This window comes from Apus apus, chromosome 21 (genome assembly GCF_020740795.1).
Source record: "Apus apus isolate bApuApu2 chromosome 21, bApuApu2.pri.cur, whole genome shotgun sequence".
Taxonomy (NCBI): Eukaryota; Metazoa; Chordata; class Aves; order Apodiformes; family Apodidae; genus Apus; species Apus apus.
Window position 1 is genome coordinate 4,589,080 of NC_067302.1, and position 26,330 is coordinate 4,615,409.

Below are 26,330 nucleotides of genomic sequence, written 5' to 3' on the forward strand. Positions count from 1 at the left end.
AGAACCACCACAAAAGCCTTCTCAGTCCCTCCCTCAACCCAGCTCTCCTCTGCTGAACTTCTTCAGCAATATTTTTCCACTAATCTGCTTATGGAAAACCATGTCTTGACTGTTCACTCAAAGGCACAGAATTCCATTAGAAAACTGATAAATCAAATTTGGGCCAGTGTGGAACACAGTTAAAGAACCACATGTGAATGGCACTGCATTGTTTTTATTTTAAGTGTCTTTACACCATGGAAGATGTTGGAATGCAAGTTGTTACACATTTTACACAAGATACATTGACAACATTACTTGCTTGATTTGCCTTATCAAACTGTTTCTGAAGGTTCTTCCACTTACTCCTACTTACAGCAACTTCTACAATAGGGTAGAAATGAAACCATTAACAAAAATATAATCACCACAGGAAATCCAAAACAGACTTCTGGAATTTTAAAAACACACAAGCCTGATGGACAATACAAGTTTTTTGTTGGTTTTGTTTAATAATGTGGAACAATGAGACAGAGAAGTCAGACTTTGAGTGATTTTAATACCTGAAGAGATACATAAATGTCACACCTGTGGAGGCAAAATGAACAAACCCCATTTTCCTACTTTAATATATACTGTTCCTGCCTCTGGAACAAGGACCTGCCTGCAGGATCCCATTTTGCAACTCGAAGCTGGTGGCAGGAAGGGATCACGAGCTGGCACAACACAGAGTTGAAAACTACCCTGCCCACACAAATTCATGCCCATTACTTCTCTCCACCCTCAATCGAGTGAAAACACACTTGAAAATTCCATAAGCACATCACGTAGAACTGAAACACACTCAAGTGAATTTGAAAAGGCCAATTTCTGAATGATTTATATGTATGAACAGCAGCCTGGTTGGTTCACAAATAAATTGTTTTTAAATAGAAAAAAAGAAGAATCTGTCTAGACTAAAAAAGGTTGATTATAAAATGGCACAGGAGCCTGTGTCATTATGCTGAGACATCTTCCTCCTACTGAAACACTTAACACAAGATCACAAAATTAAAGATTTGTATTTTAAAAGATGCATCCTGGTCCCAGAAGCAGCAGATGCTCCATCAGACAGCCAGGATGCCACACAGAAGTCTTAATGAAAAACAGCAAACAAGGAATGAAGCTGCATAAAAACTGGCTGAGCCAGGCAACTGATTGTCTTAAAAAACGAAACAGACTGGAGAAGTTTAGGAGCACAAGTTAAAAAATTAACCCTAGATGTTTTATCTCCTAAAATAACTTAGCCATAACATAAGAGTCACTGAATTTATTTATAAATGTAGGCCATCTCTGGGACTGCAGAGAACAATCATTACTGTATTTTCAGAGAGGATCACAGACAACACATTCAGTAGCTGAATCTGTATTTCACCCTACATACTGTAATTCCCTCCTAATTAGGTGTCAGTGCAAACCACTGTCCCTTTTGGTGTCCTCTCACAGACAGCAGCAGTGCTGGCATCTGCTCAGTCTTCTGTTCTTCTCCATGTTCTCTGTGTAGTTAGCAAAACTGCTGGGATTTAGTCCCACACGTGTATTTGTGCCTCATGTCAAATTAAAAACACATACTTGGCATTTCTGAGAAAAGCCAAGATTAATCTTCACCTCAGGAGATGACCAGCTGAGAAGGAATTTTAGCATAAAGAGCACATTTCACTTGCACTTAACACTAGGTGAGCTGGAGGCTGTTGTACCAGTACAGATCAGCTTTTAATTGTTGCACAATGAACCTCCTCAAATCCAGTCAGGACAGTGAGATACTGTTTCAGCACTGGGTACATCACAGTGTACAGTATAAAGAAAAGGGAAACATCTTTAAGAACAAAACCACAACCAGACTTCCTATTTGTCACTATTTCAAGTCAGGTGGATTTGCTACACTTGGGGGACTAGTCCCTAAAATTAAAGTGCTTTTCAGAGCATTGGCATCCAAAGTCTTGAACATGAGAGACAACTACAAGTAAAACCTGTTGTCGCTATACAGAACATATAGCAGCAGTACAGACATCAACACATGTACTCATTAAGTGTCTGATTTTTGATACTATCTTGAGCATCACCCAGCTTAACAGTGCATGGTGCCCCCTACCTCCAGGGTACAATCAAAGGCTTTTGATTCACTCAGTATTGTTGGAGGTGGCTCTGGACGCCTTGTCTGCAGGATCTTCTGTTTGGGGTTTTTGAATTCATCCTCCTCTTCTGTCTCACTTTCACAGACATGGACAACTACACTGGGAGTTGATTCTGTTCCTGCATGGAGCTCATACTTTTCCCCTGAGGAGCAACAAGGAAAAGTCATGCTAAGAACATCCCCAAGGAACAGCATTCATAGAATCATAGAGCCAGCATTAAGCCACTTTATCCCCAAAACTCCTTAACAGCTGCAGTAACACAATCAAATACTCATTTATTCCCATCTCATCTTCAATTTGCTCAACTTCCACACTTCACCAGACCTGGCAGATATTTTAAAATAGTCCCTGTATCAGTTCTGCTCTTCTCTGAATACAACCAATCTTTTAATTGATAATTTAAAGGAAGGGAGTGAAGTAAAAAATTACCATGGAACACTGAAGACAGGCAGCATGTAAATTTTTAAGTGGCATCATTTATACTGTACATTTGTATGACATTTGTGAATGAAAAGCTACAAAAGCATTTGGAAACATGAAGCCTCCCAACTCCCTGCCTGTCACAGAGAATGAGCAGCACGTTTCCCAGGAAGGAAGCTCATAAAGAAGTTGGATGATTAAACACAAAACGTACATGTCAGCATCCTTAATAACTGGAGCTGTTCACCTGCAAGAGACTGAACATTTAATTCCTCTTCTTGCTTGTTAATTAAAACAGAGACTATGAAAAACTTCAATTAATAGATGCGATGGAGCTAGTGCCACACAATTGAGTTCTGTTCTGTACTTTCAGTCAACTAGCAAATTAAGTACAAAAACTTATAGATTCAAGTTTCTTCTCACAGAAAGAAAGATAAGTAGGTAAATCCCCTTGATAACTATTTTTGAAGTAACACAACCAGAAGCAGGTAAATATTCCTACCTGGTCCCAACTTGGAGACAGCACAAAGCAAGTCATAGTTTATCAGAGGAGTTGCATCTTCACTCTGTTTCCATCCAACTGGTGGTGATGCGGGTGGTGATATCAGGAACTGTTTAACAGGTTGTGGAGGAAGGAGGTAGGACTTGTCACCTATTTCACTGGATACCTGTACCTGACGACCAAACCAGGAGATAGAGAATAAGATGACAAATATTCTCTTTTTATTTAATTGATTCCCTAGTAATCCATGCCCATTCTCTGCATTAGTGATGGTGAATTCAGCCTGGCTTTAAAAATAAAAGTGGCACATCTTCGGTCAGTCCTTGCTATGACAACTTGGAGAAATGTTGCCAGTTAGAAACTGGCCTGTGGAAGTGCTGACAATGTGACTAAGACACCTGGAAGCTGCTAATCCATCACAAGGAACATGCCTACAAAGCATCCATTAGAGAGATCTTTGGACCCACCATTTCTTTTCTTTCAACACGTTTCTGCACAGAGGAAGGTGGTTTGTGTCCCTACACAGCGATTGTTCCACACCAATTACAACTCTGTGAGCTCCAACTGGAAAGCAAATCTGTCCCCTAAGGCATGAACTTTCCAATGAGTGAAAACAATACATCTTGGTGTAGAACAATGAGGCTGAAAGTAACTTCAGATATTTATCACCAATGAAACTCACAGGCAAATGTGGAATAAACAGGGACACATGTACAACAACATACAGGAAAGCTGGGGAGGGACTTTTGACAAGGGCTTGTAGTGAGAGGACAAAGGCTGATGGTTTTAAGCTGAAAGAGGGGAGATTTAGATTGGACATAAGAAATTCTTGAGTGTGAGGGTGGTGAGACCCTGGCCCACGTTGCCCAGGGAAGCTGTGGCTGCCCCATCCCTGGAAGTGTTCAAGGACAGCTTAGATGGGGCTCTGAGCAACCTGGGCTGGTGGGAGGTGTCCCTGCCCATGCAGGGGGATCCAGATGATCTTCAAGGTCCCTTCCAACCCAAACCAGTCTGTGATTCTATGATCTTAGAGCTCCCTAGTACCTGTGCAAAGTACAGCTTCAGCTTCTTTCCACTGAAGTCAGTTTCATGCAGCTCTATTCGTGCTCTTGCTGCCGCCTCTGGGTTGCTGAAGTTTATCCTGACTCTTCTAAAGCTTTTAAACAACTGGAACGTAACTTGATTATCGTAGACTGTGAAAAGTGCTTCGAATCTTTCCTAGAGATGAAGTACAAAGATTCTCCAAACCCAAAATGAACATTTTCACTCAATTAAAACACATTTTCCTTCCACTCTCCCAAATCACTTCCATTTCCTTAACCACCTTCTAAACCTGCACATTCCAAACTTCCCTCAGTTATCTCACCTTGCAAATCTGTGCCCAGTGCTGTAGCACTGCTTTGTCTCACTATTTACATCCGAATTCCAAGAGTGCTCTGATGTGCCTACAAAAAACTGCCACCCAGCGACAGTTACTCAAAGTGCAGATGTAAACAGAAACGCTGGTACCTGCACAACTCTCACCCAACATCTCCAAAAATATTAACCAAATCAGTTAATTTTGCTAAATCATTGAGTGCTTAAAGAAAATTCAGTTTATTGCAAGGTCTTTATAAGCCATTTTCCAGGCGTCCCAAGTCAGAACACACACCCTGTAAAGTTACAATGCTCTTTTAACAGAACTCTTGCCTTGAAATAAAACATTTACATTTGCTTTCAGATTTTATCTAAATCTTGGATAAGAGAAAAAAAATAATCAAAAGAGTTTTTCATGGGAGAAGCACTGTATATTCATATTGCAAATGCCAGAGAAGTGCAGCACTACCTGCTCTTTGGTAACTCTGATCAGAGCTCAGCAGTTAAATACTTTGTTTTTTTCCCTCCAATTATAATAAGCAGTAGCACTGAAAATCCAGACAAAAATGTTCACCAGCTATATCTGCACTTCATTACTATACCCCAAATATGCCCCTCTCTACCTTACCTTTTCCTCCTGTACCTCAAACACAGCTTCATGAACACTGCAAGCAAAGAGTGAGGTAGGCAAGTCACTGAAATCCATCATCTCTTCCAAATCATCTTCATTTTCTCCAAAAATCATCTGTTCTTCCTCCTCTTGGTCACTGCTGTAGGGGTCAGACTGGCTGTCACTCCAGGACTTCATGGTATCTCTGAGCATCCTTCACCCAAAACAACTCCTTATGCTCCAGTTTCTAGTAGGAGTCTGCCTTCCAAAAAGCAAAACCAAAACAGAATGTCAAGATACATCTTGCTTTGACAGTTCTAGTTTGTAAAATTATTTGTCTTAAAGAACAGAAATCAACATGAACTCCTGTCCTCTCATCCACAGCACAGGAGAACTGTAGCCCATGGGATAAAGACTCTGCTATTTAATCTATGAAAAGGAAGATGAAGTCACTGATTCAAGTAAGTAAATTTCTCTTCCCTTTACTCTGGCATAAAGAAAGGACTAAAATACTGTTCTAGAAGCTTTTCCCCATTATACTCTTCTCCATTAACAACAACTTCTTACTTAATAACTTAAAAGCACTTCCCAAATAATCGGAGTAGTCTTCTGATATTTGAAGAAATATCTTTCTTTCATCAATGGGAACACACGTACACAGCAAAGTTAAATCATCTGTCCAAAGCCTCTCCAAACCAGTGGCAGATACAGGAACAAAACCCAAGATGTCCTTTTTCTGAGGACATTTCTTTCTCCTAAGCACTGGAGAATGCCTTTCCCCTAGGGAAGAGGGCACCTACAGCCTTGAGTCAACAGGTCAAGGGAGAAAAATAGAGCAAAAGAGCAAGAGACTAAGTAAAAGACTTCAGGTAACAAACTAGTTTTTACACAATAGAAAATATTTTAACAGAGCATACCTTTTGCTACCTATTGCTGCTAAAGTCCTGAGGAGGCCACCACACTACTGTGTATTCTCATGTAAATGACAGAAAAAAAAACCCTAGTATCTAGTGTTGGAAGAGGTGTTAACTTGTGACACAAATAAAAAAGGTAAGTAAATATGTTTCATTGGCAATGACCTCAATTGAATATTTGCTTTAACTGGCTTGTTCTTTTGAAGCAGTCACTGAGAAATGCCATCAACTGAAACCAATATGCATTAAAAAAATCCATAATAAATCCATGCTCGTTTATGAGAAAGGATTTAAGACAAGTTTTCTCATTAACAACACTCAAACACTCTCAACACTTTGTATCTAAGGAAAAAATAGCACCTGAAAATGAGGAAAAAAAATTAAAACCTATTTGGAGTTTTTCCCAACTGCTTAGAGACAAACACCCCCCCAAGGTGTGATGTTAAGTGAGCTAAATCAGTGTAACCTTGGTGTGGACATAAAAACTGTCTGAAGCAATGTCTGCACCTGCACACACAACTGCCCCAGTTCCATCTCACACCTTTAGCCACATAACAGGCACAGACCAGGCTACATTCTCCCAGCACAGCAAGGTTCAGAATTTTCACAGGGAATGCTTCTCAGCATGACAGAAAGAAGGATGTAAATGGAAAAAAACCCAACCATGTAGCTGGTGGAAACCTCATTTCTTATGCTTGCTGATTCAGGCAAAAAGGAAAGAGAAAAGGAAAATAAAATATGCCAACACAGTACGAACAAAAGGCACCATCTGCTCCAAGAGAGTTGGGCTAATCCATTCACCATGAGCAGGACACAGACACCTCCAACCAAGCCAAGCCACGTGCAGACAGAACTGAGAGGGACCTGTGAGCCTTGTCCTGGTTTTGGTCCTACCTCCCCATGCAGCCCTGTCAGAGGAGCAGGGATCATAACAACAAAGCACCTAAACCACACCTGGCTGCTCCAAAAACTTGGTGTTCTCACAAATCAAGAAAGGAGGAGACTTGAAAACATGGCAAGAGAGCAAAACTGGCACAGAAAAGGGAGGGTTTGGAAATGGTGGCAATTAAGATTTAAATTCATGGTGACTAAGACAGAAGGTAACACAGAGATCAACATAAAGTTGTATAAACTTGGCTGCATTATGAAGAGCTGTAAGAAGCTGAGGATGTCTGAGCCTCAAACACTACAAAATGAAAGTCAACAAAGCAGACTGGAGGGAGGCATGGGGAGGTTCTAAAACTCTGAAACTCTTATTTTGTATTTTGAAAAAAAACTAGACATCCCTGATATTTCCATGCCTGTTTGGTGTAAAAGAATGGAGCAATTTCATAAATGTGACAACAGACAAAGATGGAGCAGTAAAAGGCAAGAAGGATAAACAGGTAAAAAAACAGAATTAAGGAAAAGCCTTTGTCAAATCAACTTAGGAATTGGAAAGGGATCAATAACAAACAAGTGAAATGTTTGCAAATGCCAGGAGCTCAGATACCACAGAATTCCACACTCACTGTAAGAGAGGGTGGGAAGAAAAAAAGAAAGGAATAATAATAATAATAATAATAATAATAAATAATAATAATAATAATAATAATAATAATAATAATAATAATAATAATAATAATAATATCATAAACAAAAACAAAAAAACCACCCACAAGATCTAGGCTCCTTTATGATGTAATTTATGTAACATTAAACAATTCAACTACCCTATGAAGCAGACAAAGTGATGGCTGCAAGGTGACTGATTTTCATCATGCATGAGCTGGTCACTAGATGTAAGCAAAACTCACTCATGAGCATTTTGCAATTAAAGAAATTAAACTTGCAGTTCCTACATCTGTCACCTTCTGTGTCCTGACTCATTCAGTTCTGTGTGAAACAGGCAGTCAGCAACTACCACTGTCTACCTGCACGTTCCAACCTTCAAAATGCACACAGGTGAAACCAAAGTACCAGGGCAGGATTGTTCAGAGAGCTGAGATGACGTCCCTGCTGCTCCTGCACTCTAGGCCTCTCTTCACCACTAAAGATCTTCCCAGTAAACCTTTTACAGCGTAACCACCCTTGCTATGAAGAAAACACTGCTTTTTTTTTGCTCAGCAGCCCCTCGTGGTTGTGTGAGACACATCACATTCTGCACAGGCAGGCAGTACTGCTCTTCAGATTTGTAAGGAAGTTGAAGAATCGTGCTGGAAAACACACCAGCCTGTCCACTGCACCCAGCTCTGCACCCAGCAAACTGTCTCACTGCCTTCCAGCTCCATTAGATGTGAATTCATCATGTGTAACATTTAAATACAGCAACAAAATGTTCCACTGTGACATATCTTCTGCTCTGTCAAAAGGCAGCAGGTCTCAAATGATGCGTGTAAATGCTATTAAAGAGCTCGGGCAGTTTAAACATCCCCATGAAGTGGAGAACATTTTTTTTTCCTCAACAAGTAAAATAATGAAACTACTACAAATCATTCTTTTCCTTCAGAGAACAAGAGTAGAAACTTGTATACTATCAAGCTGCAGAAGACAATGCAGTTATTCCCTTGAATTCCTGCAAACAGTCATCAGGGGAAGTGATTTAATAGAAGGAATCTTTGCCAAACTTAGGGAAATATTTCTGCAACAAGATCAACAGTTTGTACAATTCATAGGATGACATTTGTTGCCAGTATAAAAACCAAATGTGTAAAGCTTCTGTAGAGAGAACTGACCTCTTAAATTATGCTTTCTTTTTAAAACGTAAGAATGCATCACAGCTGATTTTTTTAACCATAAACCCACAGTGTGATATAAATAAAAAATATATATAAATGCTAAGTTGTTTGTTACCATCAGCAAAAAGCTTCAGTAATGAATTGCAATGAACAGATTCAAAATTATAAGCAAATTCACTGTGTAGACAACTGACAATACTCGTTAGGAAGATATTTGATCTCTCCATCCCTCTTAGATTTTAGATTAAAAGGCCTTACACAGAAGGACTAAAAGGCTCCCAAGAACTAAAGCCACTTGGATAAGACCTTTGACTAAGTCCCTTGTTCTTCTGAGAATTAATACCTGCTTAGACAGCAGGTGACAGGTACCTCGGGAACACTTAAAAGCAAACTCTTCAACTTCATACAAGGTTTGAGGTCTTCCGAAACGTAAGCAAACCGCGGAGACGCAGCTTCAGGCAGTTTTAGTTCTTCATCAGAGCATGGGTACAGACCGAGCTGCTGGTTCCACCTCTGCACCGCCCGGACCCCGCTCCTCAGGACCAGCACCTCGCTCACCTTATCGCATTCTGCAGCTTCGGGGAGCGGTGATGGGAGCGCTTCCCCAAAATCCTGAACACCAGGACTCGGAACGGCACGGCGATTTCTACCCGAAGAGTCCAATCCGCTCCGGGGAGCTGAGAACCTCGGGCTGAGGGCTGCAAACCCGCCGAGGAGCGGTCCCCGCGGGGGGATCACGGGCTGCGGGAGCGACACCCCAGCTCGGGGTGACTCGGGCGTGCGAGGGGGGAGGCGGAAAACCGCTTGAAAATGAAAAAACCCAACCCCATAACCCGCTGTATCTGCCCTAACGAGCAACCGGGAAAGAAGAAAACAACTTCGCTCCGCCCGGCAGCCGCGGAGGGCGCGGGCAGCGGCGGGACGGGCGGGCCGGGAGCAGCGGGGGGGCCGGCGCTGGGCAGCGGGCGGGGCCGAACCGAACCGAACCGAACGGGCCGGGTCGAACCGAACCGAACCGAACCGAACCGAACCGAACCGAACGGGGCTCCCGGCGGAGGGGCCGGGGCAGCAACAGATGGGCGGCGGGGGGAAGGCGGGGGGCTCTCACCGTCCTCCTCGGCGGGATCCCCTCGGCAGCGCTGGCGAAGGGTCGCGGCGCAGGGGGCGGCAGCGGGAGCGCGCACTGCCCGCCGGGCGGGGAGCGGCGGGAACGCGCCTGCGCGCGCGCCCCCGCGAGCTGCGGGGGGGGGGGAACGGGACGACGATGACCCGGATGTGGGGGACGCTCTGCGCATGCGCCGCCCCCTCCCCGCGCGCTGCCTCAGGCCGTGCGGGGCCGCCCCGCGCTGCCTCTCTCCTGCCGCGGGGTTCGGGTGTATTTTGCCCCCCTCGTGGCGCCCGGGAGTCTCCACAGCGAAGGGCGTGAAGCGTTTTGGGGTAAACGAGCTGTGTTTTTATTCACAAGGCGACAGGCTTCCGCCGCCTGGCTGGCCTCGGGGAAAGGCTTTTCCGAGTTCCCCGCGGGAATGGCTGAGCTGGGAGAGACGAGGACTGTTGAAAAGCAGCAGATCGCTCTAGGAACTGCCTCTAGAGAAGCAGTTGGCAGCTGAGCTGCGAGTGTGGAGGGCTGAGGCCTCTGTCGTGTTCGTAATTAAGAGCCTGGAAGCGCCGCGTGAGGCCTGAGGGGGCAGCGCCTTGGGGTGCCCTGGCAGGGCCCTCGAGTGACCTTGAAGGCTAAAGCGGGAGGAGAGGACACCGGGACGGCGCTTGGAACGCAGCACCCGCGCTGCGGAGCTTCGTGCGTGGTGGATTTCTGCTGGGAAAGGCCCTCGCACGCCCCTGGATGACGGCCGAAGTTAATCGGGTTTATTTTGCGTTTGGCCTCAGCTGGCAGGCAGGCTCAGGCAGCTGCCAGATGGGAGCGGTGTCAGTAAATCATGGCTTAATCCAGCGATGAGATGATTTCAGGCAGTGGTCATCTGAACTGTGATAAATGTGTACGTTTACATCTAAAAAAAGCACAATCCAACATTGTTTCTTTTTTTTTGGGGTTGGATGCGGTGTACCACAAAAAGCACCCAAACCTCTCCTGAACTTCACTGACACAAATTCTTAGTTCAACAGATCGCTTGGAAAACCAGCAGTCAGTCAGGATTTTTGACATAACATTGAAATGCCTGTGACTGAAATGCTTTCTTCTGAAGTTTAGTATGGAAAACAGGCAGAAAGTAATGCTAAGCTGGCCATCTTTACCAGGCTTGTAATTATCTACAGTGCAGACTTTTCCCTCGTAAGAAAACAGGACACTGCAGAGTTCATTTCTAGAAAGGTAAGACCACTCTTACCCATCCAGGTAAGAGATTCTGCAATTTACATACAGTGCAAATTTAGGCAGTAATTGGTTAGTCTCAATTACCTTAGCCTTGCTGCAATCATGCTTTATTAATTCAATACAGTGGTTTTTTTTCTCCCTGCCCAGCAATATGTTCTGCTTTAATACCACAAAACCTCACCATTAGTGTCCATTTGCAGAGGCATTTAAAATATGCTGTCTTCTGTAATAACACCTCTCATAGAATGCATCTTTGTAATGATCCTGCCACCTGGCTTGATTGCCACCACTTCATATTAGCACTTAACACAGATTGTCTCTGATATAACAAAATAAACCTTAAATTATGTATGTTAACAAAGTATTACCACATTTATCAGAGACCCTGGGGCTTAAGTACCCTGCTCCTGAATGTGCCAGTTTTAATACTTATGTTCAGGGACATGAGGAAGTGCAGCAGCTTTAATACCAAAGTGGATAAAGCTGCCTTTTTTTTTTTTTTCCCCATCTGTGGTTTGGGACCCCAAGAGATACATTTAATTAAGAGTATCCTGAGGGTTATCTTCTGCTTATCCCCTTGGACTCAAACCCATATGGTGAGTGTTAATTAGGTTGGCAAGCACTTGATGAAGCTACATTGCCAGTATTGTGAATTAATGAGTGTCTGGACCATGGTTAGGAAATGCTCTGGGGTTGTCTGCTCCTGCAATCGAAGACATGATAACCTGTATCTGAAGGATGGCATCTCCTACAGGGCAGTGTTCCCACTAGTAGTTGAGGTCTTTGCTGTCTCAGAGAAGCGTGCTGTTGTCTCAGTTTCAGTGCTGCAATAATCATGACTCAGGCCACCAAAAGAATAAGGCTTTTGGTTTTATGATTTGGCTCATCTTGTCTCATCTCCCCCCCACTTTAGGCTATACTTGGATCACATTTTTGAGCTCTTCCCTGAAATAGTGAATGCTACTTTTTTTTTTTTTCAAAGCCTTGTAGAAATAAGGTTTTAAAGTCAATTGCATGATTACTAAAGCTGACACCAAATATTTGGAGACTCATGTAAAATGGCCAGCATTAGTGATGCTGCAGCCCCAAATATGAGTTGTATCAACCTGCATTTCATTGACAAGTATCCTGTTAAAAAAGACAGTTCTCTGAATGCAAATAGCATGCTCTTACAGAAGTAAATCAAATTCTGCCTTTATTTATTCTGTCTTGAGATATTTATGGCAGGTTAAAGCTATACTAAGAGCTTGAAGCAGGCCAAAATTCTGTAGGTTTTACTATGATGTTTTATTAAGTTTCATTCCCAAAGGTCTCACCTAAAAGACAAATTGAATTAGACATGCAACATTGCTTATGAAAAATTAAGCAAGTTATCTTTAAGTTATAGTGTTAAGCTCGATTTATTTACACAATTTGATGTGAACAAGAGAACATTGTAGGCAGGTCATTTGTACATTCAGCCAACACAGGAGCTGTATTGACAGCATTAAGTTACAGGTAAGATACACACTGAGAAGTATTAAGTGCTCTGGTGCATTGAAAAGCCACACAGTGGGGAGGCAAGAGATGTCAATTCACATTTGATAAAGCAGCTGGGAGATAAGAGTCAAGGAGCTATTCTACCTGTTCAGTAAAGGAGGCAGCAGTCAGTTGATTTTTGTGCCCGCTTTTTCAGCCCTTGATGCTGAAAAATGCTGCCCATGTGGGAATCTAGGAGAACTCTGCTGTTGGCAGTGCCCTGCCTTGCAGGATCAGCCCTGGATAAACTGAGGCTCTGCCATACACGTGTTACAGTGTGCTGGACACCAACAGATTCTTTTTCATGCTGCAAGAAGTACTAGAATGTGGCACAAGGCTCCTCTCCTTTAAATCTGGATGTGCTGTTTAGCTGGAAATGTTTGCTGCAATCCTGGGCATGGCTCTTGTCACCTCAGACCAACAAATATTCTGTAAGTATAGACTTGAGGGTACAAAAGCTGTTTTCAGCTTGTAAGCTCTGAACTAGAAGGGAGGTAGGGAGTTGATTTCAGTCCTGACCTACACCCTCCCACTGTTGGAAAGAGCACCCAAGTCCTGCAGTCAAATTTAAACAGGTGTTTCAGGGGCCCTGTTCATGCCTCCTCAGCAACAGAGCTGGCAGCTGTAATACTGCTGAAGAGCAGAAAAAAAAACTTTGGGAAGCTTGGGAGAAAAAGCAAGAGAAAAAACACAAAAAACCCTGCACATTTCAAACTTCAAGTATTGAACATAGGTAGCAAGCTGGGGTGAGGTGCAACCCAACAGTCCCACTGCTGTGCTTGCAGTGGCAAAAATGCAACCTTTACCACATCAGTGCATTGAGTTGAACAGCCCAAGGAACACCTGAGGCTCCACTGATGTGGGACAATGGACTAACCACAAATATTGTGATTTATATGCTGTAGAAACAGACATCACCTCCCTTGGAGACCTTTGTCAGGAAGTTTCCAAGGGCAAGTTTTGCTGCAGGTAAAAACTGTCATTATTAAGTAGAATTATTTAAATGCACACAGACTGTGTAAATAAAGCATGGTGATATAAAGCTTTGGAGCAAGACTCTTGCTTTTAGAGTCTTTGAAAGAAAAGGGCCAAAATAGCACAATAATACAAAAGCTGGCTTGAAATTTTACCCAGAGCAGAAGACAGCCATAGGCTCCCTGGCAGAGAGGACAGGGAGGCCAGGAGTGGGTCAGTGCTCAGGCTGCAGGGCTGAGGAGGATCCAGGCAGTTTATTGCAAAGAAATAATCACTGAATCAGGCCAGAGAGCAGCCCACAAAAGAGAAGCACAAGCAGGGCCTCTGCATCAGAGGAGCACTCTTCCCCTGGCAGAGCACTCTGTCTGTCTCTTATGTCAAGTGCCACGAGTAGGAGAAAAACCTAAGCAGCCATTTTACTGGCTCTGAAGTCTGCACACCAGTCAAGGGCAGTTTTTAAGTACTACTGAAAAATTAACAACTGAGAAAACTGCTAACACAGGACCATCCTAATCGCAGGAGTAAAAACATTTAGGAGCTCCTGAGTAATTATTTTATTTGACAGCAAGAGCTGTAATAATTAAACACAGGTAATATTGCCATGTAAAAAGTGGGGGGTTCTAGCTATGCATGGTTTAGCACAGCTTGTTTTAAAACAGTCTGTTTCTGTGGTTTAACTAATAGGTCAAAACAGCTACTGCCTCATTGATTAGAAGAGATAAGGAAAGCCAGCATTCTTGTACCCTTCCCACTCAGCCACCCTGTACTGCTTTGTTTTGTATTGTTAATGAACAAAAGCTGCACCTAAATTCACAAACAATTGATTGCCAGAGATTCAAAGCCAAAGGCAGTAAATCAGTGTCACCACAACTCCAACAAGATGAATGTTCTGGCAGTATTAGCCCATTAACATTGTTATCTTACTTAAACACAAAAAAGTATTGAGGAGAAAAGAAAAGCTGTTATTTCTTGAGGTTTCATAAGCTGCAGGGTATGGGATGTCACTGATAAGATCTGAATTTTCAGACATGCCAAGTTGGTGAAGAAACTTCACGTATAGGTACAGGTACAGCCACTAGGTATCTACTCTTTGCAGGAGGGAAAAGTTATCATTTTTCAAAGCTGCACAAAAATGCCAAAGCAATCTCAGCTATTTCCAGATTAAATAATTAGTATTCAGAGCTGGCAAAGCAACCATATGCAAAAGAACAGTCCTTTGTCATATACAATAGCAAGAACCTGGAATAACTATATACAAATCAGCTGAGTTCTCATGAATTTTTGGTAGTGGGAACAGAAACTGGCCACGAGTCAATTTAAAATAAATAAATAAAAATGCAAAAAGCCACTGTTGCAAATCCAAGAGCCTCCCAAACTCCTTGCTATCAGAGGAACCACTTAAAAATGCAGAGAACACTGGCACTGTTCATCTCAAACAAAGTCGTTTAAGGTCCTGCAGGTACTTCACTACATATACAGTCCAAGACACACCAAGTAGACTTTAAAATTCTGTTTCCCAGCAAAACAACAGCTTTTAGAAAAGATTATGATCTCCAAGAGCCAGTGTCACTTCCATCTGCCAATATATGGTGTACTTTGCCCTTTTCATTTGAAAAGTTCCCCCCCCTTGTGTCTATTCTCCCTTCCTATCAGCTTCTAGCCATCTCTTGGAAGCTGGAAAGATAAATATCATAAGTACACAATGTCCCATTATTCTTACAGTCCTCACGGAGTGCTGGACTGTATGTGCTTCTATTTTTTTTTTCTTCTTAGGCCATTTACAATATTAAACTAGTATCCCTTTTTGCCTTTTTTGAGAAAAAAAACCCAAAACCCAATTAAGAGGGGGGATCCCAGTCTGTACCACCTAGACTGAGCTTTCTAACTAAGGAAGGTCAACACCTTTAAGTACTTAAGATCACTAAACAAAGTTGGAAATCCTGCCTTAACCAGAAAGAAAATAAGTGATAGAGCATTAGGACCTCGTAAAAAACTACATTAAGTACAACCAGACACCAGTCATGTTACCATTCCCATCTCTTCTTGTACTTTGCAGTGTTTCCTCTGCACCATTTAATCCAACTTTAAGCTCCTGCTATGAAACCAGAAAACTGGTAAATAATCTTTGTTCTCAGCTGCCAGTGGTGCTGTAAGAACAATTCACATTCTCAGTGCATGTGTTCAACACTAGTCAGAGAAAAGTTGTACAGAAGTGCCCAAGAGTCACATTTTGAAGGACTAAAGTAGCTTGCTTACTCTAACCAGTTATGCTGCTCTAAAGACACAGTAGGTTGCAGTATTCATGCTTGAAAACAGTGACATTTTATTGCCATGTTAAGGTAGTTTGGTGCTTACACTAGAGACATGAGGATTTACAGCTTTTCTGGAAATCCATCATGGTCTCTGTCTATGAAAGATTAAATCCTGCCCTCCTCTCTCTGTGAGCAACTCCTGAAAACTTCTATTTGGAGATAAACCCACTCCCAGCAGGACTAAAAATTGCACAGTCACTTCTCTCCCCACAGCTCTGTGTTCTCACAGTCTCTGCTGGCTCACTGGTTTCATGCTGCCATGATGCTGCACTCACCACTTCACACTTCCAGGTAGCAGCTTCCAATGGAGAACTGTGATTTACCTCTTGCTAAGACAAATGCTTTCAACTTCTCAACCACAGAGAGTTGTTTATTTTAATAATCAGCCTTGAAAGCGAAGTTTGAGACGAGCTTTAAACTATATCAAGGTTGGCTTTAACACTTGCTTATATTTTAATGGGTAAATAAATAAAGGTCCTACTTCTGATGATTCAAATCAGTTCCTTAAAGGTCACTCACTCCTTTTTGCTGTGCTCCAGCACCCGATAGGGTGGAGCAGAAACTCCTTTGGAACCATGTTGCTCCTGCACGATGGGCAGTGTAGCTGGAGTATAAATTTCTGGTGTGTTGTCATTGTTCTCCAGGGCACCGTAGGAAAAAGAAGCTTTGAGGTCAGGCTGAACTGCAATCCCTTTATCGTGCATGTTCTGCATGCCTGAAAAGAGCAGAGACAGAGATTAAATGCTTAGAACAGAAGTGCATCCTTCCTGCACTCTGTTAAATCAGTAAATTAAAGCCTCCTGATATGCAGCTCATCAGGTCCTTCAGTGTTAAATGAAAGACATCATATTTTTCTGCTTAGCACTGAAGCAACTAATGGAGAAAAAAGCTTCAAGTGAATGAGGGATGGCAGCCAGTTATTTATCAAGTACTGCATATCTTTTGTACAGATCACCAGAGAGAAATTTCTGCTCCCTCTAGCCTCTAGCTCCCCACCTCAGCCTGCCCCAGTTCTTCCTGCTGGATGGTGACCAAGCCCAGTCCCAAGCACAGCTCAAAACTAGTTCACCTTTCCAGACAGCAGCCAACTGCACAAGATTGTTCTGACAAAATGTGACATCCCCCTGGTGTCACAGGACCCAGAGTAAGTGGCAACCAAGTGGCACATCATCTCTTCTGTGCTCCATGCAAAACAGGCACATACACTTCACGAGGCACAAACAAAACAAAGAGATGGAAAAACTAGCAGACATCACAGCTGGGTAATGTATCTGGATGCTTAACAGAGCTCAAAGCTTGAGTTTGCACTGGGAGGCCCAACACTTTAAAAGACTGACAAACCACTGTAGTTTTACTCTTACCTGGCATAGCATCCATTGATATGTAAGGTTCAAATGGTACAGATTTCTTCCTGTTTCTTGTGATCAGGAAGACTCCTAGAAATGCTGTGAGGCACCTGAGAGAGACAAGACAAGATCTACTGAGATAACTGTGAAAAAGGACAGGAGCCAATATTGCATGTAGCTTCTTCCAAGTACCTGTCATGTAGCACCATAACGAGTTTAGACCTGGAAGTGAAAGGACTGTGAACAACCCCTTCAACAGAAAAGATGCAATTGTTCTGATTTCAATATCCACCTGGCAATCAGAACAATTGCATCTTTTCTTTATCAAAACACAGGGAAGAATTTTCACATTAATTAATCAATTAACCTTGACTACCTAAAGGGGAAAGGAAGCATATCAAAAGTTGGTTTTCTTTGATGAATTTCCAGGCTACAGCAGCCTGACCTTTGAAAGGTTTCCCATAGGTAAACACACGAACAACAGTTGATCTTGATTTTCACAGTACTTTGGCAGAGAAAGGTGCAGTTCACAATGTTAATCTCCCAATTGTTTGGTTTTTTTTTCCTGCACTAATCTGAAAGACATTTCAGAATGTCCCCTGATTACAGAGAGCTAATCACATCAAGACTCTCTACCAGGACTAAGTACTGAATTACACAGCAAATGTTTTACTGATCATATCAGAATTGTATGAGTGCCCATGCCCTTAGAAACAGGGATTTAGTGTTTAACGTTGTACAATGAGGTGTAACTTGGCATGACACAATTCCTCTAGAGCATCCATCACCATTCAGATAAGACACTGAGCTCTGTGGGCCATTGTCTGCTCTGACAGAGAAAGTGCTTTCAGTCTGTCCTCCTCTCCAAGACAGAATGTACCTCCAGTATATATACAGAGAGACAGAGATGTGAGTTTTTTAAGTTTCAGTCATATGAAGAAATACTTTCTATTTTTCTATTAAGGAAACTTTAAACACTTACCCAAGTGCAAACATACATATATGGAGAACATCTTCCCCGGTGAAGTCCAAGTAAAAAGTTGCTCCTTGAAAAGAAAATAATCCATGACGTCTTCCTTTCCAGTTCACATGAGCAATTAGTGCTACATCTCCAGCACTAGTCCCTCCCCAAACCAAATCCTGTAAGATTTGGACTATGAGGAAAAGAATTGTAACATCTTTGTACAGAGGAAGCAAATAGATTTACACACTGTATCACACACATTTTAACAGAATTTAAAGAAAATTACATAAGGGAAAATCATAGCTGCATATTCAAGTGGCACATCTAAGGGTCACCCTCTTCCACTACACCCAGGCAGGGTGTGAGTAATGCAGTCTCCACAAGTTCCCATGCACTTTAAACAAACTGCCAGAACTTCATTTTCTGTGGGAGAAAATTTTAACACACTCTAATGGAGTAATTCACATTTTTTGAAAGAAAAATATAACAAAGCCAGCTGCAGAAGAGAGAGGACAAGAAAATACAAGTCATCATCTTGCAGAGGATTCACATTCCTTGCCTGTAAGTGAGGAACATTTTCCAGAAATCTTTTGCCCTTCTTTTAGAAAGGACCAACACACTGGTTTTGTGGACTGGTACCTGCTGTGATGGCTACTGTGGTGGACAAGATGTAGCTGATGCTGGCAATCTGAGATGAGTCATAGAGCTGGGAGGCTTGAGCTAAAAACCTGCAATAAAAGAACAGACAACAGGGGCTGATTGGGGAAAGATACTCACACTGTACAGCAGTCATCATGGACTAGCACAAGTCTTCTTTTTGGAAACATATTTCAAAAGTGATGCAGAAATTTAAGGAACATCATTCTCTTCCTCATTAAACCTGCAGCATCTCTTGGAATTAGTATCAATGATAGAAGCATAAATCTTGTGGCTACACTGACTAAAGGCAGAGAAATTATTGCCACTGGGGCAGAATGTCACTCACAGTTTGAGGAGCTTTTTATCCCTGCCACTGGCTTTTTATGTCATTATAAGTGCACAGGGGAAAAAAAAGCAGACACATAATCACCAACACTGATTCTGCACTTATTTTAGCCAGTGCACAGATACTATATTCAATGTGCCACCATTTCATTCCCAACATGGTTTTGTAAATACTTGAATGATGCAAAAAAACCCAAACCCACTTGGCAGTATAACTATGTGGAAAAGCACAGAATACCACTATCCCACACTCTTGTGACATGGATTTGAGGACAGGTCACAGAAGAGAATGAATAATTCTTCTAAAACGTAGTCAGCATTCTTGGAATGGATCACAAACTGCCCACTGATTATTGACCCACTGAAACCAGCACAATTATAGAAAAAAAGAGAGGGAGTGTCTTACGTTGCCTGGAAGATGGTTGTAGCAATCATGCACACCAACATGATGTAAAAGATGGGGTAGTCAAGTTGTAAGTTTCCTTGGATTGAGACAACAATCATCCCTGCCACAGCCTTCACTGTCACAACAGTCATGGAACCTGTGAAGGAGCAGTGAGACTGAGCTGAAGCACTGACACCTGCCCAGGGACAGGAGGGCTGCACACTTGCACTGTGCACAACAGGCAGCTGCAACCAACCCAAGGTCTGCAAGAACTTCTTTTGCCAGGGCAAACAAGGGATGCAAACTGTGTCTTTTATCCCTAACTCTCCCAGTTTTATTCCAAACAACTTCACCACAGTGACCTTCAAGAAATCACTTAGCCTTCTTGTATCACAGTTCCCTTCTCTATAGCAGTGGGAGCATTTACTGTGGGGTTTTTTAAAGTATTTTAAATTGTGCAATGCCATGATGGAAGGATACAAATTTCCATTTCTGATGCCATATTGGCCTGCTTAATAAAGCTAAGGAAGTTCTCAAAACAAGAATCAGAGCCATTTCTGCTCTGCTTCCATTTCTTGAAAAAACAAGTCAGGGCCATTCAGAATGAGGATAGCTGTTTTGTCTATGGTTCATGGAGCCTCTGAGGCATCAGTTAGTGAAATCCAGCCCCAAACAGTTAAAAAAAGGAAAAAGGAAACACACTGCAGTGACTGAAATTGTATAAATAGCAAAATCTGAGGACTGCAGGATGGATTCAACAGCATGTCAGGCTGTGTCACTGCCTTGTTATTCACCCTTTTTGAAGTCTGATTGATTACAGTTTCTTAAAAAAAAACCCAACAAACCACAACAAAATACAGATTAATGTGGAGAAAGTGGAATCCTGGCCTTCCCAAAGTGGGATCCCACTGGAGGCTTTGAGGATATCAAAAGCATCACAGGACCCCATGCCCAGAGACTCTCCCAGTTTCAATAGGAATATGCAGAGCGTTTATCATTCCTTTAGCCACACTGCAAATCTTCCCAGCATCAAGGAGAGTCTTGTAGGTCAAATCCTCTTTCAGCCACCAAATCAGCCTTGCTTATCCACTGACTAATTAAGATATCCTTCCATGCTTTAAAATTAAAGATTAAAATTAAGAACACAGATGAATAACTTGCACTTTCTGCATTTGGCAGATTATTTGTCCTTATGGGATCAAAGAAGTGCTCATTGTTCAAAGGTCAATTGCAGAGATCCTAAACACCACTGCAAGATATTGGCTTTATCTAATTTGTAGTAACGTTTCTGCAGTAGATTGGTGCATTTTATGACATTAATTAGGTTAATCTCATCCCTATAAGCTGCAGATGCCTCCATTTACTCTTAGAAGCCAAAGTTAAAAGATCTAACAAGCCCTTATCAACTTACCCAGCAAAGCTACCAGCAGAAGAATAACTACAATGTAGTTTGCATTTCTCTCCTTGTAAAAATATAGTAGCAGGCAGAATATAATGATCTCCACAAGCTACAAAAAACAGAAATGAGAATATGACAAGATGCAGCATGTCTGGGGTTGGCAGTAAATGGGATTCTGAGCCAATCAAACATTAGAATTGTACAAAAGGGCAAATCAAAGGAAAATGAGGATCCCATGTAATTACAGATCAAATTTAGCAGGATCTTAGATTGTAATTAGATGAGACATTCAGTAGTTTCTTGCAGAACAGGAAACAGGGGACACTTTTGATGCTATATTCATGGTAAAGCAGCAGGTCAAGTAATCCTGACTGAATGTCTCCATCAGAGACCCCAGCCTGCTATCTGCAGTGAGGTTCTTTAAGTGATCCCTGTAGTACACATCTTATTTAACAGCTAGACTTAACTCTATTAAAACCCAATGGATTCCACAAGATTTTCAATGAGAGATGGATGGTTCCAGAGAAAGTCAGTCCAGAAGAACCCCAGGAACCTGATGATCTTTAGGTTCCTTCCAACCTTAACTATTCTATGATTCCATGATTTGGACACCTCTCAAGCAGTTGCTCTCAGCTGCCATCAGTAAAGCTGACACAGCAGGGACAGAGTAAGTTATTTTAAACTTCTCAGTTAAAGATATTTAAGGCTTAACAGAATAATTCAGGGAGAGGATGAGAGAGTTCCAAATTGTACATGCAACATGGAACCAACACCAGGAGAAGCTGCCATAGGTTCATTAGCAAGTCCAAGGAATATTGCTAGTAAACATAAGGAAAAATAATACTCGAAATGAAACTCCCCAGCAGGCACATAGCAGAAAACTGCCCCACATTTTATGGGCCATCTTACCATATACAACAGAAATGGCCAGCTCACTAAATGCCTAGTGATATTTTCTCCTGTCATCTTCTCATGACTATTAGGTCCAAATGTTATCAGCAGGTAAGTTCCAACAATTGCCAAACCACAGCCTACAAAGGACAAAACATAGCGCCCTTTGGCAACCAAAGGACAGGAGAAAGAGAGGACAAAATTAGTGGGTTAGTGAGGATGCATGGAATTAATACTGCAGATGCAGAGTGGCCACTAATGACATCGTGCACATTCCTCTGCATGACTCAGCCCTCCTCCCCTCATGCCCCACTTTCAGAATATTAGAACCAAAAACAACCCCAGGCAATGTGTGTGCTGTGAGTTGAGGGGGGAAAAAGCTCCTATCAGGTAGCATCTGCTGAACAGGTGCTACAAGTTCTGTATCTGGGGTTTATCCTGCCTGGCACTGCCCACAGCCCATCTTCTAGGAAATGGAGGAATTAACACTCCAGTTCACACTTGCACATGGATGAAATTCAGCTGCTTCAGTTGCAGAGTCAAGGCCCTAGGCTGCAGCTTCAGCCCAGAGAACCACAATTCTCAAATCCTGCAAACAAACACCATTTCCACGCCTTTATAAAATCTGGGAGACTCAGGTGATTTGGCACAAGTCAGAAAAAAAACAACCAACCAACAAAATCCATTTTTAACAATCAGTGGATGAGATGCCACAATTCTTGAAAGAGGTACTACAGCTAATGGACATCTTGCTATCCCTCTTACTAGGATTCTTGAGAGGCCATGCTAAGTGGTGAATGGCTTGTAAACAAGAGAGGATAAATGAACTGTGGAACTTACTCAAAAAATCCTTGGGCTTCCATTTCTCTTTAATAAATATAATTCCTATGATTGCACTAGCTAGAAAAAAAAGGAGAGAGAGAAACAGTGAGTTATGTGTCAGCCCAGTGATCAGCCAGCTCACACTTTTAGGGCTGCTGCCTCTTTCCCCCTTACCTATAACAGACACTGCACTGAGTGGCACGATCAGTGAAAGAGGAGCAAAGGCATAAGAGGAAAACACTCCCAGTTCACCCAGCACCAGCAGGAACAGTCCACACCACCATGTCTTGGTTTTGAAGTAGGCTCGGGAGTCTTTGGAACCTGCCAGTCGGATGTGGCTGTATTTCTAGAAAAGAAAATGAAGGCAAAGAATCTTTGGCATGCTTGATGCTTTTTAACGCAGGATGCTTGAGGGAAGATCAATATTTGCTTGTGATGCTCACCTGGAGATTGAGTGCAATACTGATAACAAGATGGCCAAAAATAGCTAGTAATGCACCAATCAAGTTCTCCTGTAAAAACAAAGCAAACACAGATATTAAATTTAGCCACTGGACCCTGAAGGAAGCTGGAGCTTTCTGCACAATCTGGAAGAGAGCAGACTTTCAAAACAGGTCCTAGATCACCTGTCAATAAAATCTCTGTTTATCTTCCTTTCTTTCTAAATGATCTAGGGCAATTCAGGCAAGTTCCCTGTGGCTGTGTTCCAAAGCTGGGAGACTCCGGTGAAAGAGAACTCTTCCTTAACAGACATTTTCTACAACAGACAAACTAATGTGCATATATTTGCATTCTTTGCTGTTTCTCAGAGGGGAAGAAGATAAAGCTAAACACAATGACCCATTCACTAGATCTTCCCGTTGAAAAACTCTTTTCATGAGGATGTTCCTTGCCCTGGAATTCAGCGGAAGATGGATCAGGAACCTCTGCATTCTAGGGGTCACATTTTAAGAACTATTCTGCTCACCTCCACTTACATCATCTGCGGTTTCAGTAGGTAATTTAACCCCTTTGAAATGGCAGCTCAGTTATCCCAGATTTTATGATGCTTTATATATGAACCAGTTATTCCAAGGTAACAGGCAGCTGGCAGCAACTCCCAAGCAGGCTCCCAACCCCTTCCACATTAGCATTCCCAGCTCTGCGATAATTCTGTCTAAAGACAGAATTTGAAATAAAAGAAGGATGTAAAGCAGGCTGAGTCACAAAGGAAATGTACATTAAGAGTGAAGAGGAGAAACCAGGCCATTAGCATTTGTGTTCAACAACTGTAAATCTCATTAGATGTCATTAGCACTTATTATTTCAGTGAAGGTCTCCAAGATCCAGTGGAGTACTGGCTCTGATTGATTTGGGATATCCAAGCTCACATTCCTGTTCCTCCCTCAACACTAAGTATGTCTTGACTTTCTCATACATAGTAAGAAAAAGTCTTAAAGTTTCAAGGTCTTATCAGTGGAACAAAAAGCCTTTATCAGGATGTACGAAAGGAAGACCCACCCAAGCAGCTTCACCCAAAACCACCCGAGTGATTTTCCCCACAGCAGACAGTAAAGTTGGCAGAAAAATGTCACTGTGTGATCTCAGATGTAGCCAGAGAAGCTCAGCACAGTTTGCTGGTTCAGCAACTGGACTTGAAGACACAGAGGAGATGGTGCTTCTGCTGGGAAGCATTAAGTGCAGGGCAGGTTTGGGATTTCTCTTTCTTTCTCTCAATACTTACACACACAGCATATAACACACTGGAGCCTCCAGGCATGGCTAAAAATAAAGACAGTGCACTTTCTGCAACAACATAACCCAATTACAGTGGCATTTGCAGCTTACTTGACTAGTTATGGCCTTCTAGGGATAGACTGGGGTAGAAATCTGACCTTGTAAGAAAAGGAGTCAGTGTGTGGCTGCACAGAAACTGCTGCTGTGGCCAATGGCAGTTGCTGAAGTTGCAGGTTTGGACTGTTGCCTCCTTCCATTTTGGTTGATTGGAGTGTTTGCTTTTCAGCCCCTTTGATGCTGGAACTTCTCTTTAAAGAAGAGACTTGCACCCTGCTGGAACCACCTTATCTTTAACGTGGTACCAGTTCTTCCCATCCATTCTATTTTCTTGGACAAGCAATGATTAGTTCAGTGAAGCACAAAAAAATTTCTCTGTAGCCTGTTTGCTGCTCTTCTTCCCCCTCCAGGCTCCACTGAGACAGGGCAGGCACCAGAGACAGAACTGTAGATCAGCCAGTATTTCCAGCCAGCCAGTGAGGCAGCAAGGTTATATTCCTCCAAGGTGACACTAAGGGGGCAAAAAATAATATTAAAGAAAAATCATTAGCTCAAATGAACTTAATGTTCCAAAACCTGCAATGAAATCCTGCTTAAGGACAGGCCACAGAAAACTCCTTGGAATCAAACTAACCACTGCACAGATCAGCAGAAGAAGTTGAAATGCTTCTTTACAAAGTCTGAAACACAGAAACTCACACAGACCTTGTAAACTGGCTTGGCTCCAAGCATGACTTACTGAACTGGCATTTAACATCAGGCCTTGCCATTTCGAAAGCTCTTCCCAAAGAGTTTCTCAAGTCCTCCAGGCCCTGCTTTTCATTTCTCTACTGCCTGAGCACCTCTTGTTGGTCGTTCAGGACACAGCATTACATTAGTCACGCCAGCCCCACGTGCTGGGGATGACTGTGCTGCTCTTCATGCAGAGGTCATTCCAGTGTAATTGCTGTCAGGAGAGTTGGGAGGCTAAATTCCTTAAAGCCAGTGTCTGGAAAGCACCATCTGCAGCAAACTAGTCTCAGGTCCCTTCCTGCTGTAATGGCTTCTCTGAGCAAAGACCTCAAGGCTGGTGGGAAGACCCCTTTGTATAGGGGGGGACAGACACTGCAGGGCTGAGATCCTCACAAGTGATGCGTCCTTCTTGGTCTACTCAAAGACCACCCAAAATGGTGTGAGCTCAGCACCCCTCAGACCCCGGACAGCTGTCCTGTGGTCACATCCTGAGGTAGCAGAACCCATCCCGTGCTCATGTCCCGAACTACAACCTCTCTTGGTCAACCTTGTCACGCGAGGGATTAATTTCAATCACAGGTTGTCCCAGTGCCTCCAGTATTGGGGGAACCGGGGCAGCGGGACAGTCTAAGGCACGAAAGGAGGGGAGCTGGGAGGCAAAGCCGCTCCCATCGCGAGGAGACCCTGCCCGGGCTGAGGGCAGCAGGTGCCCCCGGGACACCCCCCGCGGGTCAGGCCGCCCTGCCCGAAGCGGGACTCGGCGGCGGTTTGTTCCCAACCGAAACTCTCCGGGAAGCCCGTCCCCGCGGGCCCGCACACTCACCTGCTCCCTCAGGGAGCGGCCCCCGCGCTCCGCCCCCGCTGCGGGGCCCCCATGGCCCGGGCCTTTGGCCCCCAACTTCGGTTCCCAGCCGAGCGTCGCCTCCGCTTCCTGCCCGGCCCCGCGATTTGCCGCCAGCCCTGTCAGTCCGGGGCCGGGCGGGGCCGAGGAGGCGGGTGCAGGGAGCCGCGTTCCGCCGCGGGCGGGGCGCTGGGCTGCGGGCGGGCCCCGCCAGCCCCTCCCGGAGCCCCGGTGGGGAAGGTCCCCTTCTTCCCGCAGCACCGGGGCTCCGCGGACACGCGCGGCAGCCGCTGCCCCGGCGGGGCTCGCCCCTCCCGGGCCGCCAGCGCCGCCTTAAGGCGCGCGCGCAGGGAGACTCCGCCGGGCCACCTTAACCAGCCGCTC

At 43.4% G+C, this 26,330-nt stretch overlaps 2 protein-coding genes and 1 long non-coding RNA gene across 7 annotated transcripts in view; 1 reads left to right on the plus strand and 2 right to left on the minus strand.

Annotated features, from left to right (window-relative positions):
* Positions 1–194: 194 nt before the first annotated feature.
* RCAN3 (RCAN family member 3) lies at positions 195–9,886 on the minus strand. Of its 3 annotated transcripts, none has more exons than XM_051638244.1 (5): positions 9,781–9,886; positions 5,060–5,299; positions 4,120–4,293; positions 3,076–3,247; positions 195–2,295 (listed from the first exon to the last, which is right to left on the minus strand). In XM_051638244.1, exons 2-5 carry the CDS (start codon positions 5,252–5,254, stop codon positions 2,087–2,089), a joined length of 750 nt encoding a protein of 249 aa, XP_051494204.1. In that variant the 5' UTR covers positions 5,255–5,299; positions 9,781–9,886; the 3' UTR covers positions 195–2,086. The 3 variants fall into 3 exon arrangements, with proteins under 3 accessions (XP_051494204.1, XP_051494205.1, XP_051494206.1); XM_051638245.1 differs by having other exon boundaries at positions 5,060–5,303; positions 9,781–9,875; XM_051638246.1 differs by lacking the exon at positions 9,781–9,886 and adding an exon at positions 9,231–9,516 and having other exon boundaries at positions 5,060–5,303.
* Positions 9,887–9,978: 92 nt separating this feature from the next.
* LOC127393293 (uncharacterized) overlaps positions 9,979–26,330 on the plus strand; it is a 29,641-nt gene continuing 13,289 nt past the window's right edge. Inside the window, exon 1 of the long non-coding RNA XR_007891431.1 lies at positions 9,979–11,001. This is a non-coding gene — a long non-coding RNA (uncharacterized LOC127393293). The remainder of the gene's footprint in view (positions 11,002–26,330) is intronic.
* On the minus strand, positions 12,169–26,231 carry NIPAL3 (NIPA like domain containing 3). Of its 3 annotated transcripts, none has more exons than XM_051638241.1 (12): positions 25,929–26,230; positions 24,475–24,884; positions 23,044–23,112; positions 22,775–22,946; positions 22,619–22,678; positions 21,797–21,918; positions 20,900–20,996; positions 19,510–19,645; positions 18,759–18,847; positions 18,138–18,201; positions 17,171–17,265; positions 12,169–16,524 (listed from the first exon to the last, which is right to left on the minus strand). In XM_051638241.1, exons 2-12 carry the CDS (start codon positions 24,571–24,573, stop codon positions 16,325–16,327), a joined length of 1,203 nt encoding a protein of 400 aa, XP_051494201.1. In that variant the 5' UTR covers positions 24,574–24,884; positions 25,929–26,230; the 3' UTR covers positions 12,169–16,324. The 3 variants fall into 3 exon arrangements, with proteins under 3 accessions (XP_051494201.1, XP_051494200.1, XP_051494202.1); XM_051638240.1 differs by having other exon boundaries at positions 21,797–21,942; positions 25,929–26,228; XM_051638242.1 differs by lacking the exons at positions 20,900–20,996; positions 21,797–21,918 and having other exon boundaries at positions 25,929–26,231.